Source organism: Onychostruthus taczanowskii, unplaced genomic scaffold (genome assembly GCF_017590055.1).
Source record: "Onychostruthus taczanowskii isolate IOZ18803 unplaced genomic scaffold, ASM1759005v1 scaffold61, whole genome shotgun sequence".
Classification (NCBI taxonomy): domain Eukaryota; kingdom Metazoa; phylum Chordata; class Aves; order Passeriformes; family Passeridae; genus Onychostruthus; species Onychostruthus taczanowskii.
The window spans coordinates 1,736,629-1,752,152 of NW_024503790.1; the positions used below are offsets into that span (position 1 = coordinate 1,736,629).

At 43.1% G+C, this 15,524-nt stretch overlaps 1 protein-coding gene across 1 annotated transcript; it reads right to left on the bottom strand.

The window, feature by feature from the left end:
* Positions 1-709: 709 nt before the first annotated feature.
* Positions 710-15,315, bottom strand: EXOSC10 (exosome component 10). Its single transcript, XM_041419462.1, has 25 exons — positions 15,174-15,315; positions 14,185-14,321; positions 13,632-13,755; positions 13,039-13,143; positions 12,490-12,655; positions 11,645-11,756; positions 11,297-11,372; positions 11,048-11,158; positions 10,472-10,615; positions 9,966-10,156; positions 9,125-9,281; positions 8,389-8,537; positions 7,793-7,843; positions 6,834-6,945; positions 6,164-6,214; positions 5,542-5,620; positions 5,256-5,377; positions 4,845-4,940; positions 4,146-4,220; positions 3,628-3,715; positions 3,430-3,503; positions 2,718-2,898; positions 2,210-2,271; positions 1,446-1,519; positions 710-891 (listed from the first exon to the last, which is right to left on the bottom strand). The coding sequence occupies exons 1-25, from the start codon at positions 15,300-15,302 to the stop codon at positions 861-863; spliced, it is 2,697 nt and encodes an 898-aa protein (XP_041275396.1). The 5' UTR covers positions 15,303-15,315; the 3' UTR covers positions 710-860.
* Positions 15,316-15,524: the final 209 nt, after the last annotated feature.

The window sequence follows — 15,524 nt, forward strand, 5'->3', positions numbered from 1 at the left end:
AGTATTACCAGCTGTCAGAGGTCTTCATTAGAATAATCTCTGTCACTGACCCATCCAGTACTGATGATACTGTTTCTGATACTCTTTCTACATAAAGATAACTCACTGTGGGTATTCAAAACTTGGACATGTTAGTTTAGCTGTAGAGATTCAGCTGCAGCACAGAACCCTCTACCTTTTCCCCACCACAACACTGCCAATCCATGTTCTTCCCTTCTGCCTAATGCTCTTTGCTCTTACTTTCATTCTGGAACTTTATGGTGAAACCACTGGTGTCCTATACCTTTTTTTTTCTTCTCCTTAAAATACAATATTTCCATTAAAATACACCAACACTGTGAGGTAAACACACTCTTTTTCTGTATTACCTTGTCTTGTAAGAGATGAGCTGGGCAGTTCAATTTGTAAGCAAGGTCTATCATGAAAGACACTTTGGCCTCATTTTCTTCTCTGAACTGCTGGGGTTTGAGTTACATCTACTGCATCTCTCTCATTTCTGTGCTACCTATAGAGATGCCAAGAGATTCCTCCTGTACTCCAAAGACAGGCTCTGCACTTCAGGCAGCCCCAAGAAGTGACAAGTTTAGCCTAATTGTGTTGAAGACACAGGATAAACTTTCAAAATTATAAACAAAGCAACACTGAGTATAATTAGGAAAAAAAAAATAAAAGCAATATGAATATAACAAAAGTGACATCAATTAAGACGTTTTTCCTTTTGGAAAAAAAAGGATTTTAATGGTTTTAAAAACTTTTCTGTACAAAAACTGATCAATGACTGGCAATTGCTTTCTCATGGTGGCAACACTTCTAACTACTGTTTCATTCAGCAGCAACTCCCACAGGTCCTGTAACAAAGATTATCTCTTTGGCCAGTGGTGTGTTGAACCCCTGCAAAAGAGTTTAACAAACACTTTCATTCTTGCTGTAAATTCACTCAAGATTGAAACCTAACCATGTTACAATGATTCTATCAAGAGAGGGTCCTGAGGCAGAGAGCACCCTTCTCCCTCCAATGCTGCCCTCAGGTAGTGTTGCTCTTTTATGACTAAGTAACACAATAATCAAACCCTGTAAGCTAAACACTAAGTATCTATTCAGAACAGGAATGTTCATACTCTTATTCCTCCCAAGCTAGGCAGATGTTCTCCACTTCCACCTATCTCTGATCAAAGAAAGCAACTCCCACACCCTTTAACACAAACTTTTACCTCAGCATTTCAAACCTTCCACCCAGACTTGTCTTTGCACTTTAATCCTAAATTGTTGGGATTTTTTGTCTTTTTTTGTCCTTTAAACTGATGTCAGGCTGTGATGCAACCTCTTCCATTAAACATATGCTAAAGCTCCCACAGCAGTAGAGGACAACAGCCATGGTCTGCCCATGGTTCTGGGGCAGGGGTGTGCAAACACTCCAGCTGGATGAGAGCAGGCTAAAACCACACCTTTCAGCTTTCCCCATCAGGTAGGACATGCTCCGGTTTCCAGACTGTTGAAGTTTGTTAGCTCCAGCAAATTTCTGCACACAGAAACAAACAAACAAACAAATAAAACACCACCACAGTGAGGTTCCTCCCAAGTATATTCCCTGACATTCATGTGCTGCCAGATCTTTCCAATTTCACAGAACTCTGCTCATTGACTTCCCTGTGCTGGTCAACTTCCCTAAATATGCATAAAAAGGCAGCACAAAACATTGTGTCTGTTCATCAGGCGGCCAAGGTTTGATTGTTTATGGGTTTTTTTCTTCTCTTCAATCTCAATTAGCAATAAGTTAAGTAAAAAAACCTCTGAGATGAGAGTGCTTCTAATAACTGTACTTGGAGGAGTACAGGAGCAACACGTGAAGCTGACATGTCCTGGGACCACTGGAATGCCTGGGATTTTTGAGAATTTAACTTGGAACTGGAATTTGTGGTGGTTTGCTGTGGTCCATATGACATGCGTGTGATGTATAGAGGCATAGGTTTGAGCAATGTATGAATAGGTGGGAAACAACAAGAGAATCTGAGGGACTCCAAGGAAGCTCCTCCTGAATGGGAAGAAATAATAATACAAAGCATGAACTTGGGATTGGAAGCTGCATCTCAGCAGCTCCCAGGGAACATTCTGCAGATGCACAAAATATCACGTGGCCTCCCAGAGAGGCCCTGGCTGGGTACATACAGTTGCCCACATTTCTGTTCCTCCTTTCATGACAGGTCCATACCTTGCCTGTGTAAGCTTGCTTGGCAGGATCAAATTGTGGTGACTGTTTTGATTTGCTGCCTCCTAACAGAGAGAGGAGAAAAGCTGTTACTGAAATTTTCTATGAAGAACAATGCATGCCACAGTGTTCCTCTGATGATATGGAGGTTCCACTACAGTCTCCCACACAGTAAAATCCAGAACAATCTTTTAAGGGCAGGAGATGTTTTTGAATAGCTGCTTTCTTACAAAGGAATCAATTCTCCTTTGCCTCTTAGTTCCTGGCTCCAATTAAACAGGTAAGAGAAAAGAAACAAAATCCAAACCTACAACCCACTTGGCCAATTGTTTCAGGACTTTGTTTCCAAATCAGAAAAGGAATACTAAAGTGTACATTCCTCAAGTCAATTTCTTGAGCTATTTCCCCACTAGAAGGTAAGCACGTTGAAACAGTCTGTACTGCATTGGCACTCACACTCACACAACATTTTCCACAGCGTGCAGCACTCTAGCAAGGGATCAGATCTTACCTGCAAACACTTTGAAGCTGGAATTGCTGTAATCAAAGGGGGTAAACTGCCTTAGTGCTTCCAGCTCCTCTGGTTGCTGGGTTTTCTTCTGCCGTTTCTTTTCTTGCGTTGGCAACTCTGCTCCTGTTTCTGCTCCCATTTCACTTGTGTCTCTCTCCTTCTTCCTATTAGCTTGCTCCTGCTATGAAAGCAACCCAGAGAATAGAAAAAAGAGTAAGTTGAAGAAAGGAGAATGAAACATCTCATTGGGCAAATTAACTGCCCCATGGAGCCAGGCTTCAGTGACTGCTCTTGCCTTTAGCAATAACAGCATGGGGAGAAATCTCTGTGCTCTTGGGGCCTAACCTGCTATTTTTATTTTTTTTTTTTACCTCACAGTAGGGACTTATATAAAAAGCTAAATTGTCATTTCACAGGATGTGGGAAGCTGAGATCTGCTTTGGCCCCACTGGCACATTTGGGGGAACCTTTGCAGAACAACTGAGGAGTAGCAGTGCATCGGTGGAAAGCATCCCCTGCTGGACACACGCAGGGATGTGATGATGAGCACAGCACAATTAGCAGGAGCCTGTTGTTACACCTGGGGCAGCACCAGAAAGAATACCACCAAAACACTCTCATTCAGGTATTTCAGTTACAGGGCTCAGAGTTTCATTCTGAATTATATCAGTCAAGATGAGCAATGGCTGGAAGGAGGAATTCTATGACATACCGTGGCTTGCTGACGAATAGATACAACGTTTTCTGCTGCCTTTTTATGCACCTTTGGTGTCTGGACATGGGCAGCTATGGAGACAAACAAGCATTACTGTAAAAAGCAGGAGTAAGTTAGCAAGGGGCTTAGAAAAAGCAAGCAAAGCAGCTTGTATCAAGTCTGAAGACACAGCAAGGAAGGGAAGAATGGCTGTACCTGACTGCTGGGCTGCTTTCTTATTGGTTTCATTCTTGGACTTCTTCTGCACTGGTGCCTGACTCATCAACTTCCATCGATTGCTGATCTGCAATGGAAAAATATTACCTGGAAACACTTTCTTTAAAGTTTTATGAAGTTTATAAACTTGCTAACACATGCTGGTGCTCATTAAGAGTACAAAAGATAAATTAAACCATAAAAGAGATTAAGATCTGCTGCATCATGTGAAGTAAAACCAAATGCTTTAAAAGTTCAAAGCTACAAACAAGCCTCAAAAACAAATGCACATATTTTCAGTAGAGTTTTCAGCTTTGACAGACAGAGACTATGCAGCAGAAGATCTCCAATCCCTGGTTCTTCAAAGGATACGAATGTCATAGAAACATGTTAAATTTCTCAAGAAGTATCCAAGGAGAAAAAAAAAAAATCTATATTGCTGAGTCTCCCAATGGAAAATAAACTACTTATTTGTTTCTTTTGTACTACTTGGCAGGAAATTTTAGCACCAGTCTTACTTCATAAATTTTTGATGATGGGTCAAACTTTGCAGATTGTGAGACATAGGCAGAATTCTCCTCTGGAGGTAGATACTGTAGAGAGGAAAAAAAATTTGCTTTGAACAGCATGTGACATTTATCTCATTGCTAAAATGCTACTTCTTGTAAATCAGTGAGTTCATTTGAAGAAATATTCTACAGATACAACATCTTGTGGAAAAAAAGAAGTCACTACAGCTACTACCAGGAGAAATACCAAAGAAAAAAAAACAACTAAAAACCCTTCCCCACAAAACCAAAACACCCCCAACAGACCAACCAATCAACTGCACACCAGAAAATAATTTTGTATTACTTTCTGGTAATTTACCACTCCAAATGTGTAACAGCATTCTATTGTTCTTCTGATTCATTTCAAGAATAGGATCAGCTTACTAATCCTAGCCACAAAGGACAGATGAAAAACCTGAAAAAGCTAAAACTAGATTAAAAACCCATGGTGAATGGTCTGTTGACTATGTAGAAAGACTTGTATCCAAGAGGTATTTAAATGTGTTTTGAAAACAAGTCCACACATGTGTCTTTGCAAGGACAATCCCTTGATTCCAGTCAGAGCAGGAGCTGATGCCCTGTCAAGCCCTTCTGATATGCCTGGAAAACCAGCTCAGGGCATCCTCTGCATTGGGTAATTGGAATCCCACTGTTGGGAGCTTTTACCATTTTAAATGGATTTTCAAAGGACTCCATTATTAGCTGAGCTTTCCGCTGTGCAGTGGTTAAAGTCCTCTTATTTCCTTCATTTTCATCACATTCCTTAAAAGAAAAGAAAAAAAAGGAAGAAATATTAACAGGAATATTCTTTTTGTTTGGCTACTGCCATTTCATGCCATGCTGCTTCTCACTCTGAAATCCTACTGAGCTGCAGCAGGGACCCTCCAGAGACATGGCAGTAACCTTGCTGCCTCCCTAACCCAGCTGTCTTGGTTAGGCTTTATGCCTGTCAAAAGTCAGTACTGTTGTCATGCATTCCCACCTTATTTCTTTCAACACTTCCACACAGTTTTATCAGATTATTAAGTCTGTTTTCTAGTATTTCAATATTGACACTGTCACAAACATAGTGCTTACACTGAATATGCTGACAGTGGTAGTAGCAACAAGACATGTTGACTCTGGCTGACTATCTTGAATATCCATTGTCTTCTCACTGTCTGAAAAGAGACAAACATCTTCCAAAACCAGTGCAGGATCTGCATGAAAAGAAGACAAAATTTTTATTAAGAGTCATGTGTATTTTACTGCTCTTTTGTGTCATGAGGTTGCCCTGGAAGTTTTTTCAGGACTGCTTATTTTCCCCATGTCAAAGCTCCATCACTGCATTATTAGCATGGCTTTTAGGTTATCTCTAAATTACCCAAGGCAGAGTTATTCTGAAAATCATCCATAGGAATCCGTGAACTGTCATGTGGTCCAAAGAGGGCATTCTCCAGCTTCTGCAGAGAGATTCAAATGATAAACACCATTGATACATTACAAATCTATTATTTTCACATACTGCAGAGACACTTTAATGAAAATTCAAAAAAAATGGATGAAATTCAGAGATGGAATATTCTTAGTGTAGCTCATGGGCCAGAGTACATTGCATCTGGCATCAAAAGGCTACCTGTGCAAACAGCCATGAGCTAATGAGATGCTGTTCTTCATGCACATGACAAGACAGAATGAGTCAGCCTAAGAAACTTATCTGAAACCTCTCTTCTTACAGCTCAGTCAATATATTCCAACATGTATGAAACTGTCCAGCAGCCAGAGTGTTTGCTGATGAAACCTTAAGTGCTGCTTTATGGTGGTTTGTAAAATATCAGTTAACAACTGGTAATATTATGAATCTGGCACAGATAATACCATTAAGCTAAAGCAGAGAAACTTGTAAAATGGATGAGAGAAGCTATTTACTAGCAGGTAGAATTTTGATACATTTATTTCCAAGTTTAAGGCTTAAGACTTAGGTAAAAATACAATGCAAGCAATACCTCAGGGTTGGGTAGAGGTGCTCTCTTCCTGACTGCTGAAGTAATCTCTGACTAGAATGGGAGAGAAAGGTTAAGTCACTTAAAAGCCCCATTTCTTCTAGCTGCTCACCTTATCAATGTTTTCATAACATTTATTACAAGCTAGCAGGTTAATAAAATTACTTTCTTCTTCTCCTGCAGTGTTTGCACTTGGCTATACATTCAAACACCTTGCACAGAGAGGGCACATTCTTGCCCACAGATGAAAGCTGCATTAATATCAACATGCTGCTGATACATTTTAACTAATTACTTTTTACACCCAGGTTGGTTCTTTTGCCTCACCATAGCTGTAAAATATTTATGAGTCCATTTACATGGCCAGCAAATTCCACAAGGTGCAGTTCTTCCTCACAGAGGCAAATGTGATGTACAGTATAAGACAAACTGCATTCTGTTCAAGGAGTGTGTGCTCATTTACTGCTCCAGTTTTCCAGGAAACTACACTGTGTGTGAGCCACTACACAGCAGACAGGCAAGAAGTTACAACACATCCTTCTGCTCTACTACAAAATCCAGTGTTCAAAAAGCACACTTCAGCATACACATCACACTCAGTCACCACTCAGCTCCAGGGCCTGGCTTAGGGAATGCCAGTGATTAGTCTCCTGTGTGGTACAAGCTATCCTACCTTGAGGAGAGGCATCTCTCGGGCCTGCTGAACGAGCAGATGCAATTCATTAATCTGCTGGCGAACAAGCGGTGGGACAGGGTTACAGCAAGCAATGATACCCTGGGATTCTCTGGAGAGAGAGGAGGAAAATTCAGTGTGCTGTATTTATGGCTGGTATGTTGGGCATTTGCATTCAAAGGATGTGCAGTTCAAAGGATATAACTACTATCCTGACTGTGACAGAGCAACACAAGTCAGATTAATCTCTGATGAAATTCTGCACCAGGCTTGTGCAGATGAGGAGAAGCCACCAAGTCAGCTCTCCTCTCACTTCTGTGGTCTGTCTGTCCTCATCATCATTTCATTCAGTATTCACCTATGAAAGCTGAGCCAGGCAGCACACCTGCCTTTAAAGATGTATTTTTTTTTATTCTCAAGTATGGTTGTCAGGTGATGAGTGCCAAATGCAGAGGAAATATTGTATAAATTGGGTGTTTTCAGGGATCTGTCCCTTGTCCTCCCCATTCCTTTAGGAACTACAATAAAAATCCAAATAAATTTTGGGGGCACTCACCCCTCTCTTGCTCTGTTAAAGTGAAAGAATCTCAGAAGGAATGTGTAACACAGAGCAATGCAAAGGAATGTGGTTTATTAGTGCAATACAATCCAAGTGCTGTATCCCAGACCTCTCGAGCCTTCTGAAGGAGTACTACTATTTATTTCTCTTCCAAACTGAACAGCTACAGAGAAAAGCAGCACTGACAGCTGGAAGGAAGGGACCGACTGCAGAAGTAATTACACACTTGGGAGTGATTTGCTGGATATTAAGATCAAATAAGACTCCTTCAGTTTGAACAAAACTTACTTGGGCAGCTCCTCTGCGATCTTCAACAGCATATGATTTGGTAGCACATACCTACAAAAGTGATTTGCTGGATATTAAGATCAAGTAAGACTTCAATGTGAACAAAACTTACTTGGGCAGCTCCTCTGCGATCTTCAACAGCATATGATTTGGTAGCACATACCTACAACACAAAGAGGTGGTATGAATGTAACAGAATGTTAAAAACAATTAAAAACACCTACAAAGTACACAACTCTGCCCCCATTACAAGGTTTGAGACAATGAAATAATTTAAAAAGAAAAGAAACATAAGAGAGCTTCTGTGTAACAACCAGCCTGATGTAGTACAGTAATTTCTAGAGGTAACAAAGTAGTCCCATCTCAGAGGTGGAAGGGGTATGTATAATCCAAGAGATTTACTGAAGCATTAAGTCAGTGTCCATAACAAAAGACTTCCTACCCTGTGCTCTCGTCCTCTTGACGTGCTATCTTGTCTCTCCATGCAAACAGCAGCCTAAATGCTGCCAGCTGTTGCAGAACTTCTGTGTAACAAGCAGTCTGATGCTTGTTACACAGAAGTTCAGTAATTTCTAGAGGTAACAAAGCAGTGGTTCAGTAATTTCTAGAGGTAACAAAGTAGTCCCATCTCAGAGGTGGAAGGGGTATGTATAATCCAAGAGATTTACTGAAGCATTAAGTCAGTGTCCATAACAAAAGACTTCCTACCCTGTGCTCTCGTCCTCTTGACGTGCTATCTTGTCTCTCCATGCAAACAGCAGCCTAAATGCTGCCAGCTGTTGGGTATCAAGGTGTTTTTTCTGCCTCCTGTAGAGTTCAAGGTAGGACTCATCTGTAAAGAGGGGCTTGATGTATTTCTGGATAGGAAAAAAAGAAGCACTCGTGAGCTTTCTGTTTTGCCTCCCTCAGACACAGAATCTCATACGGACATCAGGGGACTAAATTCACTCTGGTACAATGGGTATTTGAGCTTTTTATCCTAAACTATTGGTAAAAGCCTATTCCTGAAAAACACACATCTCATCCATTGTTAGGGGAAATCCATCCTCATCAAATCCAGGAGCAGCTTTACTATCGTCAAGCTTTACTACATCACACAAAGCCCACTTTCATAGACAGTGTTTTCCACAGGCACAATACAGTTGTCTATGAATGCAACTCCAGTGAGGCTTTGAACTTCTAGGAACACCCAGCAGAACCAGAAATGTAACATCTCTCTTAGAAAAGACACACCTGCATGCATTGTGAGGCCAAGGAATACTAGCATTCAAAAAAGAGCAGGAAGGAATCTGAATCCAAGGACCATAGCTACTGAAAGTGACTGCACGTGACTGAGTCAGAGTACATACAGATGTTTTCAGACACACAAAAAGACACAGAATAGACAAAGGACCTTTCCTCCTAATCCCATACTCTGATCAAATCAAACCAGGTGAAGCTTTACCTTCAGGCAGATGTCCCTGCTGCGCTGCCACACAACCTGCAGCTGTGTGGGCTGCTCCTTCCCTCTCTCCCACAGCAACTCCCTCACTTTATCATAGATGTAGAGCAAGTAGTGAGTGTCATCACGGGCATACTGGATCATTTCTTCTGGCAAAGGGCTAGAAAAAGAGCCAGAATTACACCAATGTATTTCAGCTGTCATGCCAAACTGTTACTTTTCTCATATTAGGGCAAAATGAATATGAGACATGCCAAGAACTAGCTTGGAAAATCTGTTTTCATACTGAAGGATTGGTTAGGGAACAGCAGTAAAATGCTGTGCACTCTCCAATTCACGTTCTTGTGCTGGAGAGCAGGACTGCTGTGTAGCTAAGTTACATGGCAGAACTGCTTGCTATGGTGTTTGTCACATCTTCTCTCTGCAGAGCCTTCAAAAGTAGATTCAAGATCTCTGTGGTGTGCAGGGTGCACCTGTACAGTCAAGATCACTGCTCCAACACCATCTGCTCTACCTTGCACAGGTGATTACATGTTTTTGTGGGGGCATCAGAGGAGCAAATACTGTCTCTGTAACACTGTAGTTATTAAGAACTGTTCCTAAGAAGTGGGCTTCCAGATTTTCATTACTTCATCTTTGCAGATCTTTCCAAAAAGAACTAATTTTCTAAGAAAACCATGGGAAAATGTAACACTCAAAAGCTTTGGGCACAGCCAGGTAAATGCTGTGCTCATTCACTTTGAGACTAACCCATAACTGTGGGTCCTGCAAGAAGAAGCTCTAGCAGTGCAAACAAGGAGAAGTGCTACCTCGCAGCTCCAGCCCATTTAGGGTCAGTTTTTACCGTATTCTCCAGTCAGCCAGCTGGTACTTCTTGTCAGCATCTACATTGCAATACAGCTTTAGCAAGTGATCCAAAGAATGTCTGCCAAGATTGAGGAGACGAGCAGCTTGGTGAGTATCAAACACATTCACCAAGTACAGACCGAAGTCTCTTTGCAGCCATTCCACGTCTGAATCAGCACCATGAAGGACCTTGAAAAGCACAAAAATTTGGGAATGATACAAAGAACATTTCTACTCCAGGCTGGTAGTGCTGTGCTTTCATACTCATGTGTCCAGATTTCTTTTCTCTGGTTTTTACTGTTAAGTACAGAACTAGTAAATAAGTGCATCTGGCAAGCAATTCACTACTAACATCAAGGAAAACAGGCTCATGAACAAATGATAGTGAAAGCAGAATCAAGTGATCAAGACTGAGCACACAGTGTGATTTTAACTATAAGAAAGCTTAAACAACAACAATAATAATACTAATTTTTTAAAAATCTGGTGAATTTTGCAGCTGACCTTCACAATTGCAGGGTCTGTGAAGGTCTCATTGAGGATGTTCATGTCACTGCGCAGTTCCAATGTATCAATAATGAAGTCTTCTGTTCGGGTGGAAATCTGCATCAGACATGTGAAGCCGAGGAAGCTCCTGTAGGAGTGGTGCTGAAAACAGTGGAGAGAGATGTAAGCTAGGATCCATTACAGAAACAATGCTATAAAACAAATGGCTTTCTAAATGAGGGAAGAAAGAGCAACATGGACTTCTCTGAGAAAAAAAGACACTGCATGAGCAAACTTTCTCTTTGCAGTGACTAAGATGACATTAAAAAAATCAGGATTAATTGAAAGAAGATCAAATTCACTAAGAAGTGCACAGCCAGCCCTGCCATTGGAAAACTTCTAGTACTGACACAGTTTAATTCATCCTTATAGATAATATCAGACAGATCAGGGGTCAGGAACTGTCTTTTCATGTTGGGGAGTACAAAAACCAGGAGAAAACCACCCCCCCACCCCCCATGAGAAGAATATAATGGTCTCCTAGCTCCTAAAAGTACATGTGTAACTTCTAAATATAAAACACAACTGGATTACCTCTAAGTCCAAGGCAAATTCTTTACAAGTCATAAGCTTTTCATTTAGTTCTACCAACTCATCCAGTGTGGTGATAAAATGACAGGGTGTTTCCTCAATGGGCCTGTACATCTGGCAGAGCAAAAGAATTAGGCACGGTATATTCACTGTCAACTCCCAATCCCAACCTCCACCCTCAAACCTGAAATTTGTCAAGTATGGCTTTAAATGTACTGCATCTGTAGTTTAAAATTAAAAGTGGGCACCAACCTGGAGTTCAGGTTTCTTGAGAACTTCATCTGGTGGAGAAAAATGCTCCAGTTCATACTGGTAAGGGTGAGCAAACCTGTGGAAATTAGGAAGAGACAAGCACAGACTAAATTCCAGTCCTCTTTATGAGGACAGAGCAGAGAGGCTTTGAGAGCTATGGTAGTTTCCCTGTTCTGTCTCTTTTAAAGCAGATGTTTAATGTAACTGCAGAGGTCTACAGCAAATCACATACAATGTAGTGTGGACACAAACACATGCAGAACTGTTACACATGATGAGCATCAGCACAATCTGACACAGGTTCACCCAGGGGACTCCAAGCACCTTGCTGTCAGGTTAGTTTCTTACATGTCTTGCTCAGTTTTCTGCGTCCTCTGCTGATGTATGAAGTCTGCCAAAGCAGCTGGCACATCCAAGTCCTCAGGGCGCTCCTTTCTCTGCCGTCCACTTTTTGTGAGGGCTGAACAACCAATATGGAATAACTGGACTAGGTCCCCCACATAACATGTTCTCAGCCTACTACTTTCTCCCCCTCCACCCACCACAAGAGTTCATGAAGTATAAAAAAACTTAACAATTTAGTGCTGCTGCTGCTTTTGCTGTCATTCTGTACCTGAAATAACAACTTGGCTGTTTTTAGGAAGACACAAGGTAGTTTTAGCTCAAAAACTTGGATGGAAATTGAAAAATCTTCAGAAAAACTTGTCAATCATTCCCAGTTACTAAAAGTACAACTGCATCAGTGCAGAATACAGATTAAGTGCCAGCAGCAGAATGTGTTACTGAGACAGGGTGCTACCAGCAGCTTTGATGAAGCACCAAAACCAAAGGTAGGTCTCCCACACACCTACTGCAGCTCACTCATCTGAAAGAATATCTGTAAAGCCAACTAGACTAGTCAAGACTTCTCATGCAAAAGTGACTCTCATGTATGTTCCAGGTGGTAAAAAGCAGCAGCAGATTATCTGTTTGGAACAGATTATTTGCTGTATACCAGCAAGAAGATGCTGTTTGCTGACCTACCCTGCCATCGCAGATATGGAAACAACAGTGTCACCAAGATCACTACACCCAAACGTTCAACATCTCCTGCGGTTTGTTTTTGTAGTCCGTGATTTCTCCTCTAGACTGCGAGGACAGGTTTGTGTCAAATACTTGCAACAAGTTACCCTCCCAAAAAATAAACCCCTTACCTTCAGGCAAAGGCTTCAAAGCATTTGGTTTGATAAAAAGTTTAGGTACAAAGGGAGTGTTGGAATTGTCAATCTTTTCACGAAACTTAAGCTGTGGTCGAGAAATATTCTTGGCATGAAGCAGTCGGAATGTTTCAGACTGAGTTCTTTTGTGGAATTCTCCTGCCTATTTAAAAAAAACCCAGAGGTAAAACCAACATGACTTACAAGACATTCTTTTCCTCAGTCTGATCCAACATTCAGAGAAGGAGTTATCCCCACATTTAAAACTGAGTAACCTTTTTCCAGTAAGGAAAAAAGTTGGGACTCAAGATCCTGAATTTATAAGCACAGGAAAGGCTGTCGAGCATGTGAAACTGAAATGGCAATTGAAAGTACAAAGATTTCAGAACCAAGTCTGAATTAATAGGAGAAAAAGAGAGAGGTACTTAGAATGTGTGAAAAAACACGAGGGAACATTTAACTACTCAGCTCCACTGGAGAACTGGTAGTGCAATGGCTGGGAGAACAGCTGAGCTAACACAGCCAAACTGAGCATGGGGACCTCACCTTACGGTTCCAGCTGGAAACAATCATCTGTGGGGGCTGTAACCCAGCTGGCAGGACTGGCTGCTGGTTTCTATTCACTCCTGCTGCTTCATCCAGTAAAATACTCTAAAATCCAGAAAAACAATGTGAAGCACCTGTTAAACCACCACACTCAGACACTATAGTCAGACTGAGTAAAGAAAGTCATGTAGGTAGGTACCTCCATAGCCATCTCCCCCAAATTCTGTGCAACACAAGACAGACAAACATGGGAGGAACATGTTGAAGATCAGGGGTGGGAAGGGTTTCTTCAGAGAAGCACTGTCAAACGTACAGACATGTTCTCAGGCTGTGAGGATTTTATGTCAAACTGCATTTAGTTTCCTCACACATCTCATATTACCTTCCCACCCCTTGGCCCACCTACCTTAGCTGCTGTGATCTCTGGCCTAGCATTTGGAAGGGTTTTTAAAATAAAAAGGGAATACATAAAATTGAGGAAATAGTGACTAATTGTGGAAGCTGCGCCGCTAAAGTTCTTGCAACAAAAAAAAAGGAAAACTTGTGGCAACAGAATACTTTTTAAGAACCACATCCAGAAATAATTTGCTTACCACTTTTTCAAGAATGACATCATTGGAGTCAACCAGCATGTCAAATTTATCTTCCAGCCCCGTCACTTTGCTGGAATCTTTCATGAGGCTCCGGCAGCCGTGGTACTGCATCACCTGGCTCATGCTTGCAAGAGAACAGCACAGCTGTCAGCAATCTGAAAGCAGGCTACCTAAACACTAAAACATCCAATTCTTTTACACTTCCTACACTTCAAAGTCTGAAATCAAATTATAGATATCACGTGAGCAGTAAACAGAAAAAGCACCTATACAGTATTAAAGTGTTAGAATTAGTTTCCCACAAACATGGGTTTTAAAGTGGACAGCCTAATGTGTTCAGCATCAGCTGCTCCTCTCTGCACAGCTCTTCATGGCAATTATCATGAAATTATAATTAAGCTTGCCACTTCAGCTGCCAAGTGCTAGAGAAGCAGATGCGTGAAATAAACCACCTTTTTACCACGGCAAGTTTGAAGTTGCCAGAGAAGGGGCTACATTCCGGTTTGGACTGACAGCTATTAGCAGCAGCCCAGAGCTGCAGGAGGGCCCTTACCAGCGGAGCAGGCGGTCGCTCTGCGTGCTGCAGTAGGCACGGAACCCCGGGAAGCTGCAGTAGAAATCGTACTCGTCACCAGGCTGGGGGAGCCCGTTGGATGCCTTTGTTGCAGCCACCACTGTGCCGAGAGCGTACTGTGCAAGAACAACACCGTTATATGACAGCATTCTGTCAGTATTTCGTTTCTGTTTACTCAGGGTACTCTTTGATAGAAACACACTTTGCCTGGCTGGTTGGAACTGCATGGTTCTAATGTGTGGTATTGTGGGGTTTTTCACCATGAGTAACTTCACGGAGTTATTTAGACAGCTTTAAATAACGGAAGTCTAAAGCTAGTGATCAGGCACTGGCCAGGCTCCCCAGGGAATGGTCACGGGCCCAAGGCTGCCGGAGCTCCAAGAGCACTAGGACAGTCCCCTCGGGCACAAGGTGCGATTGCAGGGGTGTCTGTGCAGGGAGCTGGACTCCTGGATGATCCTTGTGGGAGCCTTCCAACTCAGAATATTCTACAGTTCTAAATCAGCAGGAACTCAGATAATTACTTTATTACGCTAACAAAACACCCAAAATTCCTGCAACGCTTCCTATTTGGGATCTGGCAGCCATTCCCTCTCCGGAATCAGTATCGTGCACAGGTAAAACACACGGGGGCCGACGCTGCGATTTATAAGCCAGGGGCAATTCTCATGGCGACAAGCCCTCACGAGGGTCTCGATTCCTTGGCATTTCCAGGAATCCCCGATGGCTGACAAGGCCAGGCCCCGACCCAGGCCGGTAACAGGTCTCTGTGGCCCCCGCACCCGCCGGCCCGGCCCACACCCTCCTTCTCGCACTGGGGGACACCCTACGGGTGTCACCCGCTCAGGCTGGGATCCCCACGCGGCCCCCGCGGGACAGAACTACAGCTCCCGGCATGGCCCGAGCGCACACGGCACGCCGGGAGCGGTAGTGCCTCGCCCGCTCTCCCTGCCCCTCTCCGACCGCACCTTGACGAAGGCATCGGGGCTGTCGAACCCGGGCAAGACCGACATCGTGCTAGTTCCCTCGGTGTTCAAGGGCGTCCCGGAGCTGCCCGCCTGCCCCTCCGGGCTCCCCTCACGGGCGGCAGCCGCCATGTTGACACGCGGTGCTATCGCGAGAACCGGGCGCTGTTGCGAGAACGCGGCGCTGCCGGCCGGAAGGGGGAGAGGAGAAGAGCGGGGCGCCCCTAGCGGCAGGACGGGGCAGGACAAGCGCTGTGTGGGACGGGGGCCTGAGGGGAGCCGTGAGGGCCGCCCGGCCGGGCTTCTGTGCGGCACACTCGGCCTTTTCCCCCCGCAAACACCCACCGGCCCTGA

Bases quoted from the DNA above. Each gene is read 5' to 3' on its own strand.
- EXOSC10 (XM_041419462.1), bottom strand. From the start codon at position 15,302: ATGGCGGCTGCCGCCCGTGAGGGGAGCCCGGAGGGGCAGGCGGGCAGC. The intron at 6,946-7,792 runs GTAAGTTTTGTT...CTCTCTCTCCAG, and splicing joins ATCGCAGAGGAGCTGCCCAA to AGAATCCCAGGGTATCATTG. The intron at 5,621-6,163 runs GTATTGCTTGCA...ATCTCTCTGCAG, and splicing joins CACCTCTACCCAACCCTGAG to AAGCTGGAGAATGCCCTCTT.